This window comes from Canis lupus, chromosome 25 (assembly GCF_011100685.1).
Source record: "Canis lupus familiaris isolate Mischka breed German Shepherd chromosome 25, alternate assembly UU_Cfam_GSD_1.0, whole genome shotgun sequence".
NCBI classification, from domain to species: Eukaryota; Metazoa; Chordata; class Mammalia; order Carnivora; family Canidae; genus Canis; species Canis lupus.
The window spans coordinates 20283380-20305422 of NC_049246.1; the positions used below are offsets into that span (position 1 = coordinate 20283380).

The 22043-nt window shown below is 42.6% G+C and overlaps 1 protein-coding gene across 3 annotated transcripts in view; it reads right to left on the reverse strand.

The window, feature by feature from the left end:
- SH3RF1 (SH3 domain containing ring finger 1) overlaps nucleotides 1–21593 on the reverse strand; it is a 182412-nt gene extending 160819 nt beyond the window's left edge. The window contains exons 1-2 of one of the 3 annotated variants that reach the window (XM_038573565.1): nucleotides 21570–21593; nucleotides 18520–19007 (exon numbers count right to left, since the gene is read on the reverse strand). In XM_038573565.1, the coding sequence (XP_038429493.1) occupies nucleotides 18520–18912 (393 nt within the window). In that variant the 5' untranslated portion in view covers nucleotides 18913–19007; nucleotides 21570–21593. Of the gene's footprint in view, nucleotides 1–6496; nucleotides 6630–18519; nucleotides 19008–20560; nucleotides 20715–21569 lie in introns of those variants that run through there. The other 2 variants (XM_038573564.1, XM_038573567.1) reach the window with 2 other exon arrangements.
- Between the last annotated feature and the right edge of the window lie 450 nt (nucleotides 21594–22043).

Here is a 22043-nt window from a genome sequence, read left to right on the forward strand (position 1 = left end):
TTATCTTGGGTGTTCTGGGTAGCTTTAAATGTATGAGTACTGAAGTATGCTGACAGTATCAGTTATAAAGGGTGTGTATTCATTTCCAAAAGCTAAAAACAGAGATAGTGCTATAGTTTGAAATCATGCTGTTCATCTCTTGTACTGGAAAAAAAGGCTCATGGCAAAATTATTTTTTAAATCATTCCATTTTTACATTCATAAGCCAAACAATACAAAATGAATTCCTAAGGAAGCAAATATGACACTTTAATTCACTTATCTATAAAACTTTTCAGTTCTAACTTAAACATCTGAATGATCAACAATCATATTCCTATTTGCATTATTTTTTCTTTTTTTTTTAAGATTTTATTTATTTATTCGTGAGAGACACAGAGAGAGGGAGGCAGACACATAGGCAGAGGGAGAAGCAGGCTTCATGGAAGAAGCCCAATGTAGGATTCGATCCCAGCACTCCAGGATCACACCCTGAGCCAAAGGCAAGTGCTCAACCACTTAGCCACCCAGGCATCCCTGAATTATTTTTTCAACATGAGGTTTGCAGAGTTATTAGGGCCAACATACATCAAGTAAAACTCATTCACTGATTTGTTAATTAAACAAATTCTTACCGAGGGCGTACTGTGTACCAGGCAGTGTTCTAGCTGCTGGGTATACTGACAGCAATAAATTTAATCAGTCCTGACCCTCATAGAGCTACCGTCTATGGGGGTGGGGGTGGTGACAAAGTAAACAAGTAAATATATAATTTTAAGTGGACATAAGTGCTATAAAGAAAATATCAGGGCACCCCCGGTGGCACAGTGGTTTAGCGCCGCCTGCAGCCCGGGGACTGATCCTGAAGACCCAGGATCGAGTCCCGTGTCAGGCTCCCTGCATGGAGCCCACTTCTCCCGCTGCCTGTGTCTCTGCCTCTCAGTCTCTCTCTCTCTCTGAATAAATAAATTAAAAAAAAAATACTTATAAAAAAAAAAAAAGAAAATATCAGACTAGAAGATTGAATATGGTGGCCAGAGAAGACCCTTCCAAGGAAGTGACATCTGAGAAGAAATCAAATTGAAGAAGCAAACCATCCTGGGGCACCTAGGTGTCTCACTCGGGTAAGTGGTTAAGTGTCTGCCTTCAGCTCAGGTCCTGGGATGGAGCCCCACCTCAGGCTCCCTGCTCCTTTGCCTGCCACGCTCCCTGCTCGTGCTCTCTCTGTATCAAATAAACAAATAAAATCTTAAAAAAAAAAAAAAAAAAAAAAAAAAGCAGCCATCTTGAAATCTGGGTAAAAGCAGACCTTCCTTCCTGGTTCCATGGAGAGTGAGTACAAATGGCCCCAGGTGGTTTGATGAAGAGCAAGAAAATTTGTATGGCTGAAGCAAAATATATAAGCTTAAACGATAAGGTAGAGGAAAAGATATGGCTCAATCATACTGTTTCAGTCTAATGGGCCATTACATAGTTTTAAGCAATAGAGTGTCCCTTCACATTGAGATGTAAGGGAACGCCAGGAGATGCAAGTAGAAGAGGAAGATTAGTTAGGAGACTATTTCAATAGTTAAAGCTCAATCTGATACTCTATAAATACTTTAAGCCCTTTAGATTTTGTGGGGGTTGAGGAGCTAACTTCTTAAATTTAATTCTATTTAAAGAAACAGACATAAAGGTGTGTTTATAGACTTTATACCACACATCCCTCTCAGTGACTTTGTTAAATAACTCAAAACTATTGTTTCAAATAATCTGTCAAGCTGCCTTAAAATCATGCACAAAACAAGATGACCATCCTCCTAGCTTTTATTTTAACTACATGAAAGTCATGTAGGAGTGAATAGTTCTTTTGTCCTTAAACAGGCTATTTGAAAAACAGAAGCATACTGTCTTTTATTGTCAATTCATGGTTCACAAAGCCTCTGAGGTTGGCTTTCGTCCTTCAAAAGCTTTTAATGGACAGGTACATTTAAGCCTTATTTTATGGGCTGTGAGAAATGGAATGCACTGGGAGCGGTCCACATCTCCCTTTTATGAAAGGAAAAAGATATCAGCAATGCAGAGTGACCTCACCTATAAAGAATGCATCAGTGACATGGAACAAAGGTGGCTTCCTTCGTAAGGAAACACAATCTGTTTCAAAAAACTGCTTCATTTCTTTTGAATGATTTAGGGCTGCACAGTCTACCAGAAAGAGTTCTAATCTTTAACCTCTATTTATTTTATTAACAAAACCGATTGTGATACCATTCTTTGTTCAAACCTAAAGAAAGCCTAGTATATTCATTAATCAAACCGGTATACTGTTCAGATCACCTTTGATCATATGTGTTTGTGCCAAATAAGGGTATTTATCAGTTGTAGACTATAAACAATAGAATGCATATCTACAGAAATAAGAACTTTGGTATGCTGTCCAGAGACTCAAGAACTTTGTAAGATGTGGAAAATAAAGGCAATTAACCCGATGTTTCAGTATATAAAAGGAAGCCCAGCATTTTCACATTCTAAGGCATCCTGAGTTTTCCAGCTTATGAAATTTACTATAGCTTGCTCTTTTCAGTGGTATCAATGCAAAATAAGTTATTCAAGAAAAGAATGAATTCAATCATTGCTAACCTAGATGCAACAAACAGAGCAGAGTTACAAAATATCAGTTTACTCAAATTCATTAGCTCACTCAACTCATTAGCTCACTCAAGATCACAAAACATCATTACATATTTTCCCTTAAGGGCAAGTAATAAAGAACTTATTTTCTTGAATCAGATATACATTTTTCCATGTGATCAGCTCATAAATGATTTCATGATCATGTAAGTGTGATTTTGGAGTCAAACTAAAATTACTACTATTTTCATCCTAAAGCTACAGATATATCATTGTGATCTAATTACTCCCCACCTGTGCAGAGAATATTATCCAGTACATGGCTGCCGATAATTAGCAACTCTGCATGCTTCTCAGATGACACTTGACTAGGAAAATTGATATTAAGTATTAAACTATAAATCGGGGATCCCTGGGTGGCTCAGCGGTTTAGCGCCTGCCTTTGGCCCAGGGCGCGATCCTGGAGTCCCGGGATCGAGTCCCACGTCAGGCTCCTGGCATGGAGCCTGCTTCTCCCTCCTCCTGTGTTTCTTTCTCTCTCTTTCTCTCTCTCTCTATCATAAATAAATAAATAAATCTTAAAAAAAATAAAATAAAATAAACTATAAATCAACTTTAGTCTCAATCTATCTTTAACCCACCTATTCAATTCTTTGGCTTAATATCCCAGTCTGTCCGGTAAGAGTACCAAGAAATGGCGACCTTTCACTCCAGACACAAAGAAATGTGTACCAATGACTGATAACATGCCTGCACTAAACACAATCTCTGTTTTCATACATTCTCAATTTTAACATATATCACTAAACATAAACCACGTTAAATAAATCCCAAGCTGGTCAAAAGCCTCCATTTACAGAAGGGCTGGGTGGCTCATAGCATGGCTGCATTTACACAGACAAGACGCTAACTAATTGCTAATGATGGGTACCCTCTGCCCAGATACTAACCTGACACCACTAAATTGGAAGGAGAAAGCCACCAGCAAGGACTGACCAATTTACATATTGGGTTGATGTGAAAAATAAACTTGCTTCTCAGTCCAGGAAATAAAGAAAGCTGGGATCACAAAAGAAAAACGTACATAAACCTAGCAACATATGCAAATTTACATAATAAGTATTCATAGAGTATTCTTACCCCTTCCACACCAAGCTCTTCATTCACTGCATACCTAAAAACCACAGCATGACACATTTCTAAAGTTACCAAGCCTTCCTAACATGCTGCTCCTGGAGATATGCCATTCTCTTTCATCTATAATAAAATGTTCGGTGGATCTAGTGTTACTTATTTGTAGGTATCACATAGCTTAGTCTCCTGAGGGGTAATAATAACTCGAGGTATTTCCACACATTATAGTTAAATATTTGATATACTAACAATCACAGAATATCAGCCTTGCCGCTACCTGACCTAGAGAGCCTGGGGTCCTTGTCATGTTTCATATCATAGCTGACTGGCTTATAATTTGAGAATTGGAAAGAGTCACTTGGGGCTAATTTATTCTTCTAACTGCCTTTTTCCCCCCTTTCCACTTCATTCTCGAGAATTTTAATTTTATTTTGAATGAGCATGTTGCCTCTTATGGGAATTAGAATGTGGAGGTGCTATTACAAACCACATCATTACCTGTGCTTCCTACCATCCACAGGATTACCTACCATAGGAATTACTTAGTATATAGAAAATCTACATCAAAACAGAGGCCTTTATTACATGTAATGTTTGCATTCCAAAAGTAGATATGCAAGCAAAGAAATCACAAGGTGTTTGGTAAAGATCAGCTTGACTGTTGGATAGCTAATTCCTATTAGATCCATTTCATTTTCCTCTATGTCAGAGCGATGGGGTGCCTGGGGGATAGGAGATAACAGATCACATATTTTAACTTTTGTGAAGGCTTCCGATTCAATTCAGCAGAACATTCTTTCTAATAAACTAGGAAAACATGATTTCCAGACCACCATGGTGGGTGTAACACAAATGTTTTGAGGGCCACCCTCAAGTGAACTATTACTCAAGATCCAGTTACAGTCAAGTTTCATGAGGGTTTACCCAGCCTTTGGGTAATACTTTCATTGCTGACTTAAATAATGGAGAACTGAATATGATTAAATGCACCAAAAATATACATGTGGTTAGGCACTCTCTCCGATGAAGATGTAATTGTGTTCAAACGGACTTCGGGATTCTGGAATGCAAAGAATCTATCAATCCCATCAAGATGTACACTGAGTTTTCAACAGTGAAAGAACAGAAAAGAGATATAAAACACAAGAGTTCCTGCTTTCAGGTTATTTACAACTTGGTTCAGAGACAAAACTAAAACATAATTAACTAAAGAACGACCAAAAACCTAATGGGGGCAGAGGATACTCAAAACATATATGATAAACAGGTTATATATGTGTTTAAGATCAAGCATCCATATAATTACAAATACCTATTAAAGAGATAGCATTTTGGATTGACATTTTTCTGTTCCCATCGATAGCTGCAAATTGCTGATGCTGCCATAAGGATTACAGAAACAACAGGAGGCAATTTAATTAGAAAGGTAGTAAAAACTAACCACTCAAGTAAGAGGTAGGGGGAAAACAAATTTTATATAAAAGAAACTCTGAGGGTCTAGGCAAAGTATGAATCAGCAACAGTGAGTTATTTTTAAAGATACATAAGCATCAGGAAGTACAAACAAACGAGCAGCCAGCTCAGGAGGATCATGTGCTAGCAGCCTTCCACAGCACGATGGTCTAGTTGGGACTTTAGTACCATGCTAAGAGCTATTCTGGACCTGAACCCAACCAAGATGAGGAGAAGTTGGCCAGCATCCAAAGGAAAACGACGAAAATGATTAAAATGTCAGGAAATGAGTCCTAAGAGGACCTGTAAAGGAAATGCAGTTATTTAGGCCAGATAAAAGATGGCTGAGTGAGGAGGTCAGCCGCACAACCGCCTGCAAGGTTACAAGGAGAACGTACAAGGGAGCACTTCTTTTCCATTAAGGATGAGACTAGAGGAATGTGATTAAATTGCAAGGACAGGGATTTGTATTTGATACAAAAGAAGGAACTTCCTGGCGATGAAGCTTGCAAGTCACAGGAATAAGTTACCAACCAGTTTTTGAAATGCCCCTTTCAAGAGGCTTTTTAAAATACAGTAGATGACCATATTCATAAAATATTCACTCAGTGTCCTTTTTTACCCTTCAAACTCAGGAAGTGAATATTTTAACTATAAATAGAAGCTCCATTTAACAAAAAAAAAAAAAAAAAAAAACCAACTTGCTTCAAGTTGAAGCACAGCAAGGCTCTTGACTATTGCAGCATTTTAAAAATTCACCAGAAAGTTATCAGTTATGTAAATGCATTTATTTAGCCAAAGATAGCTCTAATCACATAAAAATAGCAATCAGTTGCTCTAGACAGGAGATATAAAACTAATGAAAACATGGAACATAATCTTGATGCTCTATGGACGCGAGGGGTAGGAAAGGGTAGGAATGGTAAACAAAAATCAGCCACAAAGGAATAAAACACACATGCATTCTATATCCAACAGTAGTAGCATTTAAGAACCTGTGTGAAGGCATAAAAATCCTTCCTGACACTAACGTTTAAAACTTAGTGCACTGAACAAAAACTTGCACTACAAAAGCATATCTACTTTCCTTTACAGAAGTTTTAGAGATCTAAGTCTTTTTAGTACTAAGTCTTTAAATACAAAGATCAGTATTTAAATTATTTGAACTATTATCTTCCCCACAGCAAGAATGAAGGCAGGAAGGAAAGCAGGCAGGCAATGAAAACAGTCACAGATGGTCTAATACAATGAATTCTGCTGGCTGAGTGTCTTATAGGATGAGAGAACAGGAAGAGGTATGAGAGATAATGTTGCTCACCATCTCCTTTCACAGATGAGGCCCGAAGAACCAGTGTCACACCAGAGTTAGTGGTAGAAGCAGGACTTAAACCAGATATTTAGCATCATGTGCAGGCACTAATTGATGGACAGCTTGTGCACCTAAAGTCTGTCTGTTGAAGAGAACAAAATCTCCTGTGGCATTAACATTGGAAATGTGGATTAATTAAATAACCAGACTACACACACCCACATGCACGTGCACACACATGCATACACACACAGATAATTTTACAATGTAACTGATATAAGGTGCTAAAAGTTCTAATTTCTGGAAAGAGAAAAGATAGAAGGTACTAACATTTACTGAACGTCTAACTAGATCCTAGGCACTTAACATTCTTTATCTCATAAAATCCTCACAACCCTGGAAAGTAGATCTTCATCATTTTACAAATAAATAAATTAGGCTAATGAAGTAACATGCCCAAGAGCCACATGGATAACAAAGAATAGAGGAAGGTCTGCCTAAAGCTAAATCCCCTGCCTGTCCTACACTATGTAACATTTTTTCTCCAGCAAGAACCACAGAGCCCACAGAAAGAAGCATTCACAGGAAAAAATCAATTCTCTTGCATTTAGCCTGAAAATGTTTGAAAGAGCTTCTGTATTCTTTGGCATCTTCCCCATACTTGATGAAACTTTCTTCTATTTCCTGGGCTCACTCACACTGCTCTCAGCTAGGATGACCATATGGCCTTGTTTGTCCCAGACAGACCCAGCTTACCCCGTTGACTCTGCAAAATTATCAAAAGCATCCCTTTACACTCAAAAGTGCAGAGAATAAATTACATGGTCACTCCACTAACGACCCTCTGCACTCCCTTCATCCAGGCTTCTCTGACCCCAAAAGAAACTCAGTTACTTCCATCTCTCCCTTTCAGCATAAAGAATTCTGTCCATCGGAGCAAGTATTCTCAAGTCAGTAAGAATGGGAAAAGCAACATATTTCAATGATTTCATACCCCTTCTAAAGAGCAGAACATTTTAATATATGGACAATCTCTAATTGTCAGATTTTCCAGCAGTGTGACTACTACACGAAGGTAATATTCAGGCATGATCGAGGTAGACCATTCCACAGAAAAATGGCCCATCAAGCAAACCAGCCCTCCTTGGAGCCTGATCCCAAGTCAGGCTCCCTACACTGTCCTTGCTTCTCTATTCTACCTCACATAACCAAATTATCCAACAGTTCCTCTGAAGGTTCCTGTGGCAGACAGAAGTGTGGGCTTCTCGGGGGATATTAGAGTCTGGTGTCCATGGGTGACTCTGAGAGCCACCTTTCACCTCATCGCACCAAGATGATATGCAGACACCAAATCAGTTTGTTCATCATGTTCAATGTCAAAGCTTAATTATTTCAAAAAAATCAGGAAAGCAGAGGAACTTGGGATATCAAATAGGCCCTCATTTTACAAAAGGAAACCATGGCCTATAAAAGAGAAATCACCAGCATAGTCAGCCACACAGCCAGTAGTAAAAACCATCATTCTTATCACCATGTAGGTGATTGCCAACTTCTGCACAGCATACATTTTCATATTCCTATACTGACACTCAATACTTTTTTGATATAGGAGTGGAACTTTCTTGAAATATATAAACATTTTTAGCTGTCACATGATGATGCCTTTCAATGAACACTCTAGACAGCTGCATCACTGTCTTTGTACAGCAAAAAGATCAGGTTTTTAATATCATCTAATGTTCTGGACTTGTTTTATAAAAATGAACAGAAGAGAGGAAAATGAAAGTGTTAATTCCAGCACATAGTATCATGTACTATGAAATAAATACTGAATGAAAATAATTAGGCCCACCAAAAATGCCAAAAATATTTAGCCTACAGACTTAAGCTCTTCAGCTGTGTTCAACTGTGGAGGAAAAAAGTAAAAACATGAAATACCAGAAATAATTCATCGAAAGTGTGCTTAAAACACAAGCTTAACAGGGGAAAAACTGAGATTTGCTAACTACATGTCACTTTGAACAGGCTGAACAAATAAAAATTTGTTTGAAATTTAATTTTTTATATATAATATTTAATCTGTGTTAAAGAACTTTTAAAATTATTTAAAAACTGAATAGTTATGTAATTAGGAGTATACACATGTTTTTAGCTCTATAGAAACTGTATCTCCTTAAAACAAATCAATGTTCAACTTTTAAACATTAGTGCTCAACCATACTTCCAAGGATATTATACAGATGCCAGAGCTGTCAGTATCCCACACTGATATTTTTACTCTACTGCTATTGTTTTACTGGGGGGAGGGGTGGCATCCCTTACACATAAATTAAAACTAGATATGGGGCACCTTGTAATAAACTTCAATTTTACTTCTGTATAATTCTTCATTGCTTAGGACTACTCACTATATCTTAAAATAATGAAAATCCACTCTTGTTTAGTCATTGCAATGTTAGAAACAATAAACATACACTGTTTCAAAAGGATTTTTTTCAAAAAAAAACGGATTTTTTTCTTGCAAAAATAAGGAATTTTTTATTTTCTTGGGCTAACAGAAAAATGTTCAAACTTGCCAGTCCTTGCCTTTCTGTACTATAATTAATATAATTTAAAAATTCATTTGCACATCTTCCTACTGCTCCCTTTTATCCATGCTTCACAACTCAAATAGTCTACTACTTAACTGCTACTGTCAACCATTTGAAGTGGCACCTCCATTCCTTTCCCTGCTACCCCGGAAGAGCCCATTCACACATTTATCTTTAACATGGCTGTGTTTACAGTTACCCATATGTCACTATTCATGAAACAACTGCTACCACCATCCTCTTGACTAAGCACTGGCAGGCATATACACTGCAAAGGATTGCAGGAACAGAAGAAGGGGGATTGGGGCTCAGAATTTTTCTTTTTAAGGTTACTACTTTCAAGGTCTCGGAAATTTAAAAAAAAATTTTTTTAAATAAAGAGTTAGAGGGGATAGACCCATTCTTTCTGATAAAAGCTTTGTGCGGGTGAGAGGTCTAAATTCCACAATGAGGGAGCCTTACTAGCAAAACTGTTTCCAAGTGTAGTATTTCTATCACAAGTTCACCTCACTATTCTATGTTACTATGTAAAAGAGGCTTGCCTGACTTGACATCTGATTTGATATCCAAGTTCCTCACTACACTATGTTGCTATACATAATATTTCTATCTCAAGTATTGTCACTATACTGTACTACGTATACTATGTTGCTCTACTATTGTGAATCCTCATAAAGAATCCTGCTAGAAAGCAAATTACAAAGTCATCTGTCTTGAGCTTAAAATAAAAAAGGCTTTTCAAGTACTGTCTCAGGTTTGCTTAAACCATATCAATGCAATGGACTGGAGAGGTATGGATTCATAAACAGAGTGAGCACCTGATGGTGGTGGGGAAAAGCAAGCATTCTTCCCAGTAGAGGAGGTGAGTTAAGGAATGGAGGTGTGCAAAGAAGAGCCAGGGACTCTTGGAATGGTGAAGTGGAGGTAGGACTACCCCTACCTTTTTGTATCTATTTTTAATCTTTTAAATCTTTTTAATCTTTCTTTTCCCAGCCCAGAGACTAATCATGACGGAAAAAGGAGCAATTTGTGAATGCAACCTGGAAAAACAATTCAAGGAAGGAAATGGAACGACACAGGAATCCTGCTCTCCTTTTTGTTCCACCATTTCTTTCATATCCCTCATCTCAGTTACTTGGAAAACACAGACCATGGTTGCATGACAGGACAATGCAAGGTGGCTAGAAGACAGAAAAGTGAACAAACTACAGAAGTTCCACACCAGCAGAGGCTGGAGCTAGGAGCCGGAGGCTGAAGCCAGAGAACTCACAGCAGAGATAGGACTTTTCAGAGAACAGGAAGAAGGGCAAGGGCTTGTGACTAAACCAAAACTAGACTATCTCATTATCCTCCTTTTCTCTGTCCAGCTAGCAACAATAGAATAATCTCCCCTTCCCTTCCTCTCTTTCAGTCATGTCCAGGAGAATTAAGGGTCGAGGGAATAGTAATCAAGTGGGGGAAATCGGGGGAGAACCTCCAGGGGTAGCCAAAGAGAATGAACATGCATCAGGTTGTTTCTCGCAGTAAGGGACCAAAATAACTGAGCTAATGTCCTCATTTTGTGTAGTTCTACATTCATTTTGTGAAATTTTATACTTCTTCTCAATTATTTGTTTCTTGTCACCCAAGTAGAAGTGATATTATATTCCCTATGAGGACTGATAATTTGTATAGTAATGATACTAACAATAATACATCCATTTATGTTGACTTTATAATTTTCTAAATGTTTGCACATCAATTCTTGCATTTATCCACTAGGCAACCTATTAAAAGGAAGAAAGGGGGTATGTACAAATAAATTGTTGAGGGAACGCACAGCTAAGGATCCTTACAAGGTGATTAGAATTCACATCACGGGGGATCCCTTGGTGGCTCAGGGGTTTAGCGCTGCCTTCGGCCCAGGGCATAATCCTGGAGGCCAGGGATGGAGTCCCACATCGGGCTCCCTGCATGGAGCCTGGTTCTCCCTCTGCCTGTGTCTCTGCCTCTCTCTCTCTCTCTGTCTCTCTCATGAATGAATAAATAATATCTTTAAAAAAAAAATAGAATTCACGTCACTCAATCATTCATCCCTGCATTCATTCAATCTGTTATGGGTTGAACTGTGTCCCCTAAAATAACATATTCAAATTCTAACCCCCAATACCTTACTTAGAAATAGTCTAGCTGATGTAATCAAGTTAAGATGAGGTTATATTAGTGTAGGGGAAGTCCTAATCCAACGACTGGTGTCCTCATAAGAAGGAAATTTCGACACAGACACACAGGAAAGGAATGTGAAGACAGAGGCAGAGGTTGGAGTGATGCATCTACAAGCCAAGGACTGCCAGAACCACCAGAAGCTAGGATGAGGGGAGGAAGGATTCTCCCCTGAAAGTTTGAGAAAGAGCATGGCTCTACCAATACCTTGATTTCAGACTCTGGCCTCCAGAACTGTGAAAAAATAAACTTCTGTTGTTCTAAGTCACCCTGTTCACAGTTCTCTGCTATAGCCGCCCCAGAAAACTAACAAACATTCATTCAACAAACCTCTTTTTGAACGCATACTATGTGCCAGATACCACAAAGGGTTCTGAAAAGTGCAAGATGAACCAAACTCAGCAATTCTTGTCCTCCCATCCCCTGCATGGAGCTTAGGGACCTAAGGTTCTGCACTTCTGTGCTGAGGATACAAAACCCAGAAAAGCCAAACAGCTGGTTGATGGCAGCATTAGAAACTGAGGCCACAACCTCTTCTTCGAAACCACACTTCCTCCCGTGTGCCAAGCTAAACAAGATCTGGTCTCTTGGTCTACTGTCACTGTAAAGGAGCTTCAATGTCCCTTTAAAACAACAATGCATACACCAACAGTAATGACACAAGTACCTCCACTTAAAAGCTGTCCCTGTTACAAGCAGCATGAGGACCCTGGAAGAATGTCTGTCACTTAAGTAGAGTGTGGGAAAGGAGGGAAAGAAGCTCTTGGGACCAGACGCGCTGGGGTGAAAGCCCATCTCCACCACGTTCTAGCTAGGAGACCCAGAACAAGTTATTCAGCCTCTTTCTGCCATCCTCTCCACATTCATAAAATGAGAATGATAGTACAGAACATCCTCTTAGACATCAGTGAGAGCAGATATGGAAAGCTAGGAAAGCCTTTTTTCTAAAAAGAAAAAAGAAAAAAACCTCAAATTGCAGAAGAACATATATAATGTGATCTTATTTCTATAAATGGGGGGGGGAACACCTCTTCACGTAGTCACTCCTAGAGGTTAAGAATGGAGAGATTAGAAGCCTTGATTTTTCTCCATTACATCTTTTTCTACCATTAAGTTTCTTACTATGAGTGTGTATTCCTTAATTTTTTAAATAGGGAGAAAATTCCAAGTCATTTAAAAAGAACGAAGCATGATAACTCAATGAGTTGTTCATTTAAAATAGGTGCACTTCTCTGTGTATGATACCTCAGTAAAGAGGTGTGTTTTTAATGAGACAGATATATGTGCTCAAACATGAAAAGGTTTCCCAGATATATTAAATGAACTATCAAATCATCAGATACAGAGTGTGAAATTCCATTTATGTAAATATATATATATATATATATACACATACAAACATATATGAAGATATGTGGAATGCTATGCACACTTCATAATATTATACATCTATATTGTTGAATTCTTTTACCACCAGAATATTTTTAGGAACTCATTTTGAAATTCACATTCTTTTTAACTTTTTAAATAATAATAGTACTTAACCCCAGAGGGTTGTTGCAAGATTTACATGATAATGGTCACATGATACTTTGTGTAATAAAGAAAAGAGTCCTTAGGCATTTCTTTTTTTAATTATTCATCAGTATGCAGCCAGACTCCTCTCCATCCCTGCCTTCTGTCCCATTCCCAAATCTGAGCCTTGAGCCCTAGCCATTGAGGATGACTCGGGAATAGAAGTCAAGTCAAGGACAAGATGAACATAAGGACTAAAGCAGGGGTCAGGAATGAAATGATCAATAAAAGAAGTCAATAATTTCTCCAACAAACATTGTTTGGCAAAAACAAACACAATTTTCTATTTTAACTCAGCCATTCAGAAATAGCCAAACGTCTCCATCATCCAAACCACCAAAGACATCTATTCCTGCATCAGTGTTGGACTGAGTCTTCCACTGAAGGGTAGCACACCCTGCCCTGTCCAGTCCACCCTAATCCACACTACTCCATTCTTGGACCACACACTTAATCCAGGAGCCACAATACACGAACCTCACCACAGAGACTTTTTCCATTTCTTATCCCATAGCTTGATGCTTCACTATACACTGCCTTATTTGTTGCTTCTTGTGTTTACTTCCCCATAATGTACACTCTCTTTCAACAAAAACCTGCATGAATGCCACCTCTGTTCTACAACATATCATAGCATAGAAGTGAGCCAGAAAAAAATTCTCCGCAGATACCTGTTCACTGAATGGAGGTTATAGATGGCCAATGGGGCAATTCATAGCACTAGTTTCCCACATCCTACCTGGAGCCACATTGTAGACTCAACTTTCCCCCTATCTTCCCTCTGCCCCTCTCACTTCTCTCTCTCACTAAAAAAAAAAAAAAAAAAAATATATATATATATATACACACACACACACACACACACACACATATATATATGTCATATTGTGGATTAGGGCCCACTCACATGACCTCATTTGACCTTAATCACCTCTTTAAAGTTGCTATTCCCCAAACACAGTCACATTCTGAGGTACTAGGGGATACAACTTCATCTTATGAATCTGGGGAATAAGGTAGAGGAGGACACAATTCAGCCTCTAATAGTCAGCAATAGGGAAAGGGAGAGAAAGCTGTGAGTGTAGCTATGGAGAAATGAATGCATACTCTACATTTGCAGAAGGAAATTTCACCCAAATCTAGAATTCCCTACCTTCCTTCTCTCTCAGTCCTCTGACACGAAATTGCCATTTCCATTCGGAGCCCTGATGATCTCAGTCCTAATGACTCATAACTGTAAGCCCAAATGCAGAGCACTTACTAGCTATATTGCTCATCTGGCCCTTAACCTCCTGTGGCCTGTGGTGGCTCTGGATGCCTTGTGCATTACTGCACCTGAGGCCTCATCTCAGGTCACTATCCCTGTCCCTTGCTTAGTCCACATTCCCCTTACATTGGTTCTTCCCAGAATCCATACCCTGTCCTACAACAGATCAAAGCCACTGGAATACTCTTCCCCCTGCTCCTTCACCTGCCAAGTCTTCTCTCAACTAATAAAAATCATTTTATCCTTAAGATCTCAGCTCAAATGCCTCTTCATCAAGGAAGCTTCGGAAGCTTCCTCTGACCACCTCCCACACACACACTTACCTTCACACTAAACACAGGTCTTTCTCCTATCCTCTCCCCTAGCTTTCTGTCATAACACTTACCAAGTTTAATTATGTACTTGCATTGTTGTGTTATTAATGTGTGTCTCTCCCCCAAGGTTGATACATACTCCTAAGTTCATAAGTGGAATCTGTATCTCATTTATTCATCATTATCTACTGAGCAGCTACAGCAGTGCCTGGCACCCAGTACGTGCTCAATACATATTTGTTAGATAAATGAAAGAATAAACGAAGTGTGAATTAGCATAAATCAGTGGTTATGTGGATCTATTTTTGCTGAATAAACTCACTTTGAGATAGAGGCAGTGTGAAACCATTAATAATTCCTAGACAGACAGATAGGTGCAAAGGTATGAATAGATCTTGAACGAATGGAACCCCTCATAGAAAACAGAAATTTAACCATTCTACTATGTCATAATTCTGTAGAAATTACTTAAACATGTCTCCCATATGGAATTTTGCATATATTTTTTTTTAATTTTATTTATTCATGAGAGACACAGACAGAGAGAGGCAAAGACACAGGCAGAGGGAAAAGCGAGCTCCCCATGGGGAACCCGATGTGGGACTTGATCCCAGGACCCCGGGGATCACTCCCTGAGCCAAAGGCAGACTCTAAATCACTGAGCCACTCAGGTGCCCTTATATATATTTTTATATATTATCTATCTTCTGTGGGCATTTTTAATCCATTTAAGCAAATATCTGCAATCCCCCTCACCCTGTGGCTCATTCCACTGCTCAACTTTGGCCTAAAACCAACAGGAATTCTTTACATGAGGTAGAGACCTGACGGATTCCCACAGGGACTCCAATCCAACACTTTTTCATTTTCTCCTTCATATTAGGCAGGAAACACTAAAATTCTGGGAATAAGATCTGTGTCACACATTGGAAATGTTTGTGTCTGCTGATAACACTCAATCTACCTCGGCTAAATGCATGAGGAAGCCACATGGTCACAATCTAATAGAACATAGAACATAACTAATACACTGAAGCAACATTCCACATGTTATCACTTTCAGCTTTGCGCAACATGTGGAAACAGGCTCATGTACCACTTAGTTGTGTCAGAAAATCTAAGAGAGAGGAATGCATGTTTGGGATTTATTATGGTCACTCACCTCAGGAAAGTGTCCAAAGGAGTGCATTACAACCTCCACATGCCTGAATGTTACAGATTTCTTTTTTAAAAGGAGGATTGTCTGAGATGTATTTATCTTTCAGGTACTTGGACTATTTGTACAGCTCTGGTTGTTTTGTTTTTGTTTTTATTTGTTTGTTTTTTGTTTTTTTAAAGATTTATTTATTCATGAGAGACACACAAAGAGAGAGAGGCAGAGACATAGGCAGAGAGAGAAGCAGGTTCCATGTAGGGAGCACAATGTGGGACTCGATTCTGGGGCTCTAGGATCATGCCCTGAGCCAAAGGCAGATGCTCAACCACTGAGCCACCCAGGCATCCCACTCTGGTTGTTTTGAATACTTGAAAGCAAAAGGTACCAGTAACTATCAATGAGAAATTATTTTAGAATAGAAAAAATAAAACTGCTCTTTTTATAAGTATTGCAGCATTTGTATGAACTCAAATTACTGTGTAATTTTGTTTTGTCCTCTACCATCTGTGCCTCCCCATCCCCTAAAGTAACAGACATCATCTTCTGTTTTATTTACCTCAACTATTTTATCCAAGTTATAAGGCTCAAGTTCATCAGCCTCTTGGTCAATAATTTTTCTCTTGCTAAAGAAAAAACATGATGCAAATTAGGAATTCATATAAGACAGAAAAATAACAGTAACATCATCAAAATCCCAAAATAATTTACCCAAGATAAATGGAGCTCAACTTTGAGAGTTTAGCAGTTGAGATAAATGAACATTACAGCATTACATAGTCAATTTCTATGTAAGAAAGAAAACAAATTCAAAGGACATTAAGTTGAATGCTTAATTAAAAGCCCTTTTCTTAAATTCCTTTTTATTTTACTTTTTTTTTTTAAGATTTTATTTATTCATGAGAGACACAGAGAGAGAGGCAAGAGACATAGGCAGAGGGGAGAAGCAGACTCCCTGCAGGAAGCCTATGCAGAACTCAATCCCAGGACCCCGGGATCACGACCTGAGCCAAAGCAGACACTCAACCACTGAGCCACCCAGGCGCCCCCCTTTAAATTCCTTTTTATCAGTAATCAAACATTCAATGCATTCCTCACAACAAGGAAGGCAATGTGTCAACAACTAAGATACTTCATTCATAGCCAGAAGCTACACCATCTCTAATTAACAAGGAAACAAAATCTCTCCAGAGAAGCAAATCTACTGTCTCACTAAGCTAAGCAGACCTGGGTCAGGTGTCTCAGAAATGACCAACTTGATCACTGGTTGTGAGGTTAAAATAATAATGACCATATACACTAATCAATGCACCAGTAAACTCCATAAAATAAAGGAAATCCAGGAAAAGTGCTATAAGACCAACTTCACAACACATGGGCTTCAAATATGCAAAGAATATCTCCCTATCCCAAAGTTTTCATTGTCTTTAAAAAAAAAAAAAATTAAATACAAATCACAAGAAGCCTGATAGCCTAATAAATTGTTCCCTAGCAATTAAAATGCTTTCCTACTTTACATCTAGTGATATAAATATTTTGTATTATTTTAAAAGATGAGCTCGAGGGATCCTGGTGGACGCACGGTTTGGCGCCTGCCCTTTGGTCAGGGCTGATCTGGAGACCGGGATCGAATCCCACCTCGGGCTCCTGGGCATGGAGCCTGCTTCTAATAGTCACATCTGTAAATTTATACTATCTAATGCCATCCCAATGGCTGTTCTCACACTAAATGAAAGAAGTCAGCTTTAGATGTTAACCATGAATATTTGAAAAAAAAAATTCTTATCCAAATTAACTGTTCTTTTAAAACCTATTTTATCAGTCAGGCCAACTATCAAAATCATTTCTTCCAACAAAATGAAATTGTTTTAATTATCTGATGCCCATAACTACTTTTTATTTTTATAAAAATGAGAAAAAATGTGTCTTACTGGGATGCCATCACCCACAACATAATATAGACTTATTCAGAATACCTTACCTTCTAGGAAATTTAAAATGTGGTAACTATCCAAATAGCTTCATTTAAAATCATTTCAGCCCAAACCCCAAACCCAAGAAAAATCATTTTGATGCAAACATTTCATTTCACTCCCTGTAAAACCCAACATAAAGCTAGATTCTCCTCCGTTACACATAGTCCTAAATGACATTTCGTTGCTACAGCAACGAAACTCTGCTACCTGTGGCCATGATTTGTTAAGAATTCCTCCAACCAGTAAATTCTGTGCTGTGCATTCATAAAACCAAAAGAATGACTAGAATGGCTCAATGCAACATAAAAATTAAGGTCTAATTTCCTACTTGTGATTCACCCACACACATATTTATAACATATATTACGCATATACACATATATATGTAATTATGGTTCTCCCAACTCCATGAAAAAGGGGAAAAAAATCACACCAAATTTCCATTTTAAAATGAGCATCAAAAAACTGCTTTGTTTTAGATTTCAGTGAATAACGCCTACCTGTTTCTCAAAATTTATCTTAAAAGGTACTAGGAACTATCTGGAGAGAATTTTTATTTTTAATTTTTTTTCAAGATTATTTATCTATTCATGAAAGACACACAGAGGCAGAGACACAGGCAGAGGGAGAAGCAGACTCCCTGAGGGGAACCCTATGCAAAACTCAATCCCAGGACCCTGGGATCATGAACTGAGCCAAAGGCAGACACCCAACCATGAGCCATGAAGGTGTCCTGGAAAGAATTTTTAAAAATGAAAATTTTGTTATTTATATCCATTCTCATTCCAAAAGGGGGAAAAAAATAAACGTGAGGTATAATTTCCTATCTGCTCCATTAAGTGTGGCTTCTTTGGCAATGAACTGATTTAGAAAATATAAAGCTGGAGCATAAAAAAAAAAAAAATGTAGTTGTCACCACCTTTATTCACCAAACTGCTTCTGCAGGCTACTCACCCTCACCGGGGGACTCCAGGCTTGCACCCGTGGCTGCTGTCCTCCCTGGGAGCTCTGCAAATCTTTTGAGCTACAATTAGCCACAGTGCTGCTCTGAGCCCTTAATGCATTTGTGCAGTTCATCCCACTGCCCCCACCAGGGCCAGGTTTCCAAGGCCTCTGCTTGATGCCATCCAGAAGTCTGACCAGCAGGATGTTACTTGGAAGCTCCTCAACACCCGAGCCAACAAGAGTCCTACACTCAGGACATCTGAGTTCATTTCGGGAACCTACAATCCCCAGCAAACATCGTTTGCAAAAGGTATGCTGGCATGGCAAGACCTTTGCAGAAGCATCAAGCCGCTCTAGACAAACAGGACACTCCAGAAGATCCAACAAGGCAGATTCATCCATCTTTATCTAGTTTACTGAGAAAAAAGCTTCAGAAATGTTCATAGTTCCGTGCATCCCTTAAAGTGACTCATGTAACATCCATTTCAGACTTTGCTCTGGAGTGATGGGGGAGGAGGGGAGAGAGAAGACAAAAAAAAAAAAAAAAAAAATTAGTACTGTTATTTGGGGAGAAGGTTCACAGAGGAGCCAAGAACCAAAGAGTACACAAAAGTGCTTCCTCTGAATAGTGCAGCTTTGCTTTGGAATGTGGTTCCTGAACTCCAAAGTCAACAATTAAAAACAAAATGTGCTTTTTAAACAATTCAAAATTAATCCCTAAAGGTATCTAGGAGTTCACTGTGCAGAAACAGCTAATAGGTACTATATAGAATTCCTGCAGTAAAATGGGATTTACGAAATGCAATAAAGAACATAATTTCTTCAGCTCTCAAAGCGATACTGGCTGCCTTAATAAAGTCTCCAATACGTATGAGAAGCTGAACAGAAGCAACGGAAAGTTTCCTCTACCTGAAATTACTTTTAAACCCAACAAACCTCCCAATCTTTAAGTCACTTTAGTGTTTAAGAAACCATGCCTCGCGTGATCACTTGTGGTAAATGATCCCAATATTAAATACATATGTTTCTTCGCTGGTCTTAAAAATAGAACTGTTTCATCTTGCCCCAGCAAAACGAGCCGAAGGTTGACAATTGGAGAGGACACCACTAAAGGTCTGTCTGAGAGCAGCTGAAATATAAAAGCACCCTTCAGAGCAGTGGTTGACAAACTCTGAAACATATTTCTGAACAGCTTGTCCTAATCCCATTCAGAAAATCTGGCAAAATCATCGCCCAAAGAATTCGACAATGGAATGCTGGGCTGAAAAATGGGAGCATCCTATGAAAATGGGGCCATTCAGGAAAAAGCTCTGAAGCCAGTGCCCGCGCCGCTCGCCCCTGCCGCCAAAGCAAGTGTCAGCGGGAACGGAGGGGAGGGGAGGGGAGGGGAGGGATGGGGACGGGAGGGGAGGGGAGGGGAGGGATGGGGACGGGAGGGGAGGGGAGGGGAGGGATGGGGACGGGAGGGGAGGGGAGGGGAGGGGAGGGGGTTCTGGTGGAGGCATCCACAGCTGCCCGCCGCCGGGTCGGGGAGCCCCGGGCGCGCCGCCTGCGCGCCGCCCGCAGGTACAGGTGCCCCAGGCCCGCGGACACACCCCAGGGCCAGGTGCCGGCGACGAGCACGGGGCCCCAGGCCGAGCGGGAGCCGGGATCTCGCTCCGCCAACAGCCCGCTCCCACCGCGCTCCGGGCCAGGCCGGGCACGAAAAGGCCCCCGAACGCCTGCTGAAGTTTTCAAGGACTCCAGCACAAATCCGCAGCCTCGAGTTGCGGAGGACGGCCGCCCAAAGTGCCGCGGGGACCTCCGTGCCGCCGCGGAGAGGACGCGGGAGTCCCCGGAGAGTCCGGGCCGGCGGGCAGCGGGAGACCGCGGGCCCGGGGCGCTTCCTGCCGGGCTCAGAGGCGGCGAGGAGCGAGGCCGCGGCCACGGGGCCGGGCGGGGGGCGGGGGCCGGGGGGCAGGGGGGAGGGGGGAGGGGAGAGGGGCGCCCCCACCACCCCCCCGCGGCCGCCGGCGTCTGCCCGCCCCGCGCCCCGCGCCCCGCGCCCTACCTCGCGCCGCGGCTCCTCCTCTTTGTTCGCGGCCCCGCAGCGGCGGCGGAGACCGAGGCACCCGCGGCCCCGCCGCGCCCGCCGCTCGCAGGGTCTCTGACGCGGCGGCGGAGACGGAGACTCCTCTCCGCCGCCCCCCTCACGCGCGCACGCCGCCGCCACCTCCCACTTTCCCAGCCGGGAGGGCGGGGGGGCGGGGGAGGAGGAGGAGGAGGAGGAGGAGGAGGAGGAAGAGGCCGAGCCGCGGCGGGCGCCCGGGGCGGGAGGGGGCGGCCCCGCACCACAGCGCCTCCCCTCGGGGCGGGCGGGGCACCTCCGGGAACTGCGGGGCGGGCGCGCCCTCCTCCCCGCCCAGGCCCCCGCCCCGGGCCCGAGGGGGCGACCCCGCACCACTGCGCCCGCCCCGGGCAGGAGGCGCGACCCCAAACCACCGCGCCTCCCCCCGCACCCCCCCGCCGCGGGCGCGCCCTCCTCCCCGCCCGACGTCCCTGCCCCGCCCGCCCCCCACCAGGCACGGGGGCGCGACCCCGCAGCACCGCGCCCCGCCCCCTCCCCCCCCCCGGCACGACGGGGGCGACCCCGCACCACCGCGCCTCCCCCGCACGACGGGGCGACCCCGCACCACCGCGCCTCCCCCGCACGACGGGGCGACCCCGCACCACCGCGCCTCCCCACCCCGTACCCCCGCCGCAGGCGCGCCTTCCCTCCCCGCCCAGGTCCCGGCCCCGCCCGCCCCGGGCACTAGGGGTGGCGGCCGGAGGGGGCGCCGCGGAAGCCGCGAGCCCGGGAAGCGGGGTCCCCGGGAGCGAGGGAGGTGGACGTTCCCGAGGGCAGCTGGCCTGGACAATGAAGCCGCGGGGAGGCGGGGCGGGGGTGGAGGGGGAGTGAAGAGGGAGACGCCACCGGGCGGGGCCCACGTCCTCCTCCTGCCCGGGGTGCCCGGGGTGCCCGGGGGTGCTCGGGGCGGGAGGGGCGCGAGGGGAGAGGGCCGGGCCGGAAGGGACCTCACCTCCAGGCGGCTGCCCGCCCGGCCCTGTGGAGACGCTTGGTGGAGCGAGCGCGGAGCGCGGTGAGCCCGAGGCCCGAGGGAGGCTCCCCTGTGTGGGAGTCACAGGGGGACAGCCCCGGGGCAGCTGTCCGTCCCGGCATCTCGCGGCCTCCCGCGGCCTCCCCGGGGCACAGACCTCGGCGGACCCAGAGACAGACCCGGAGGGCAGAGGCGAGGACAGCAGGTGTGCGGGGCTGCTGATACACCTGCCCTCCTGGGCACGGCTCAGGGTGACCCCGGGGCGGCCGCCCGTCCGGGCCGCTCACAGGCGCCTCTGGTCTCCGAGCCTGGGAGCAGCCCCAACCATCGCTGTGATCTTTGCTTCGGTTGCCCCAGGCGCACACCTGTAAACTCTGAAATGTAGTTTGGAAAAACACGTCCACAGGTTTTGAGATGTGTTTTTCAGACTCGATTCAGAGGGGAACACAAATTAAA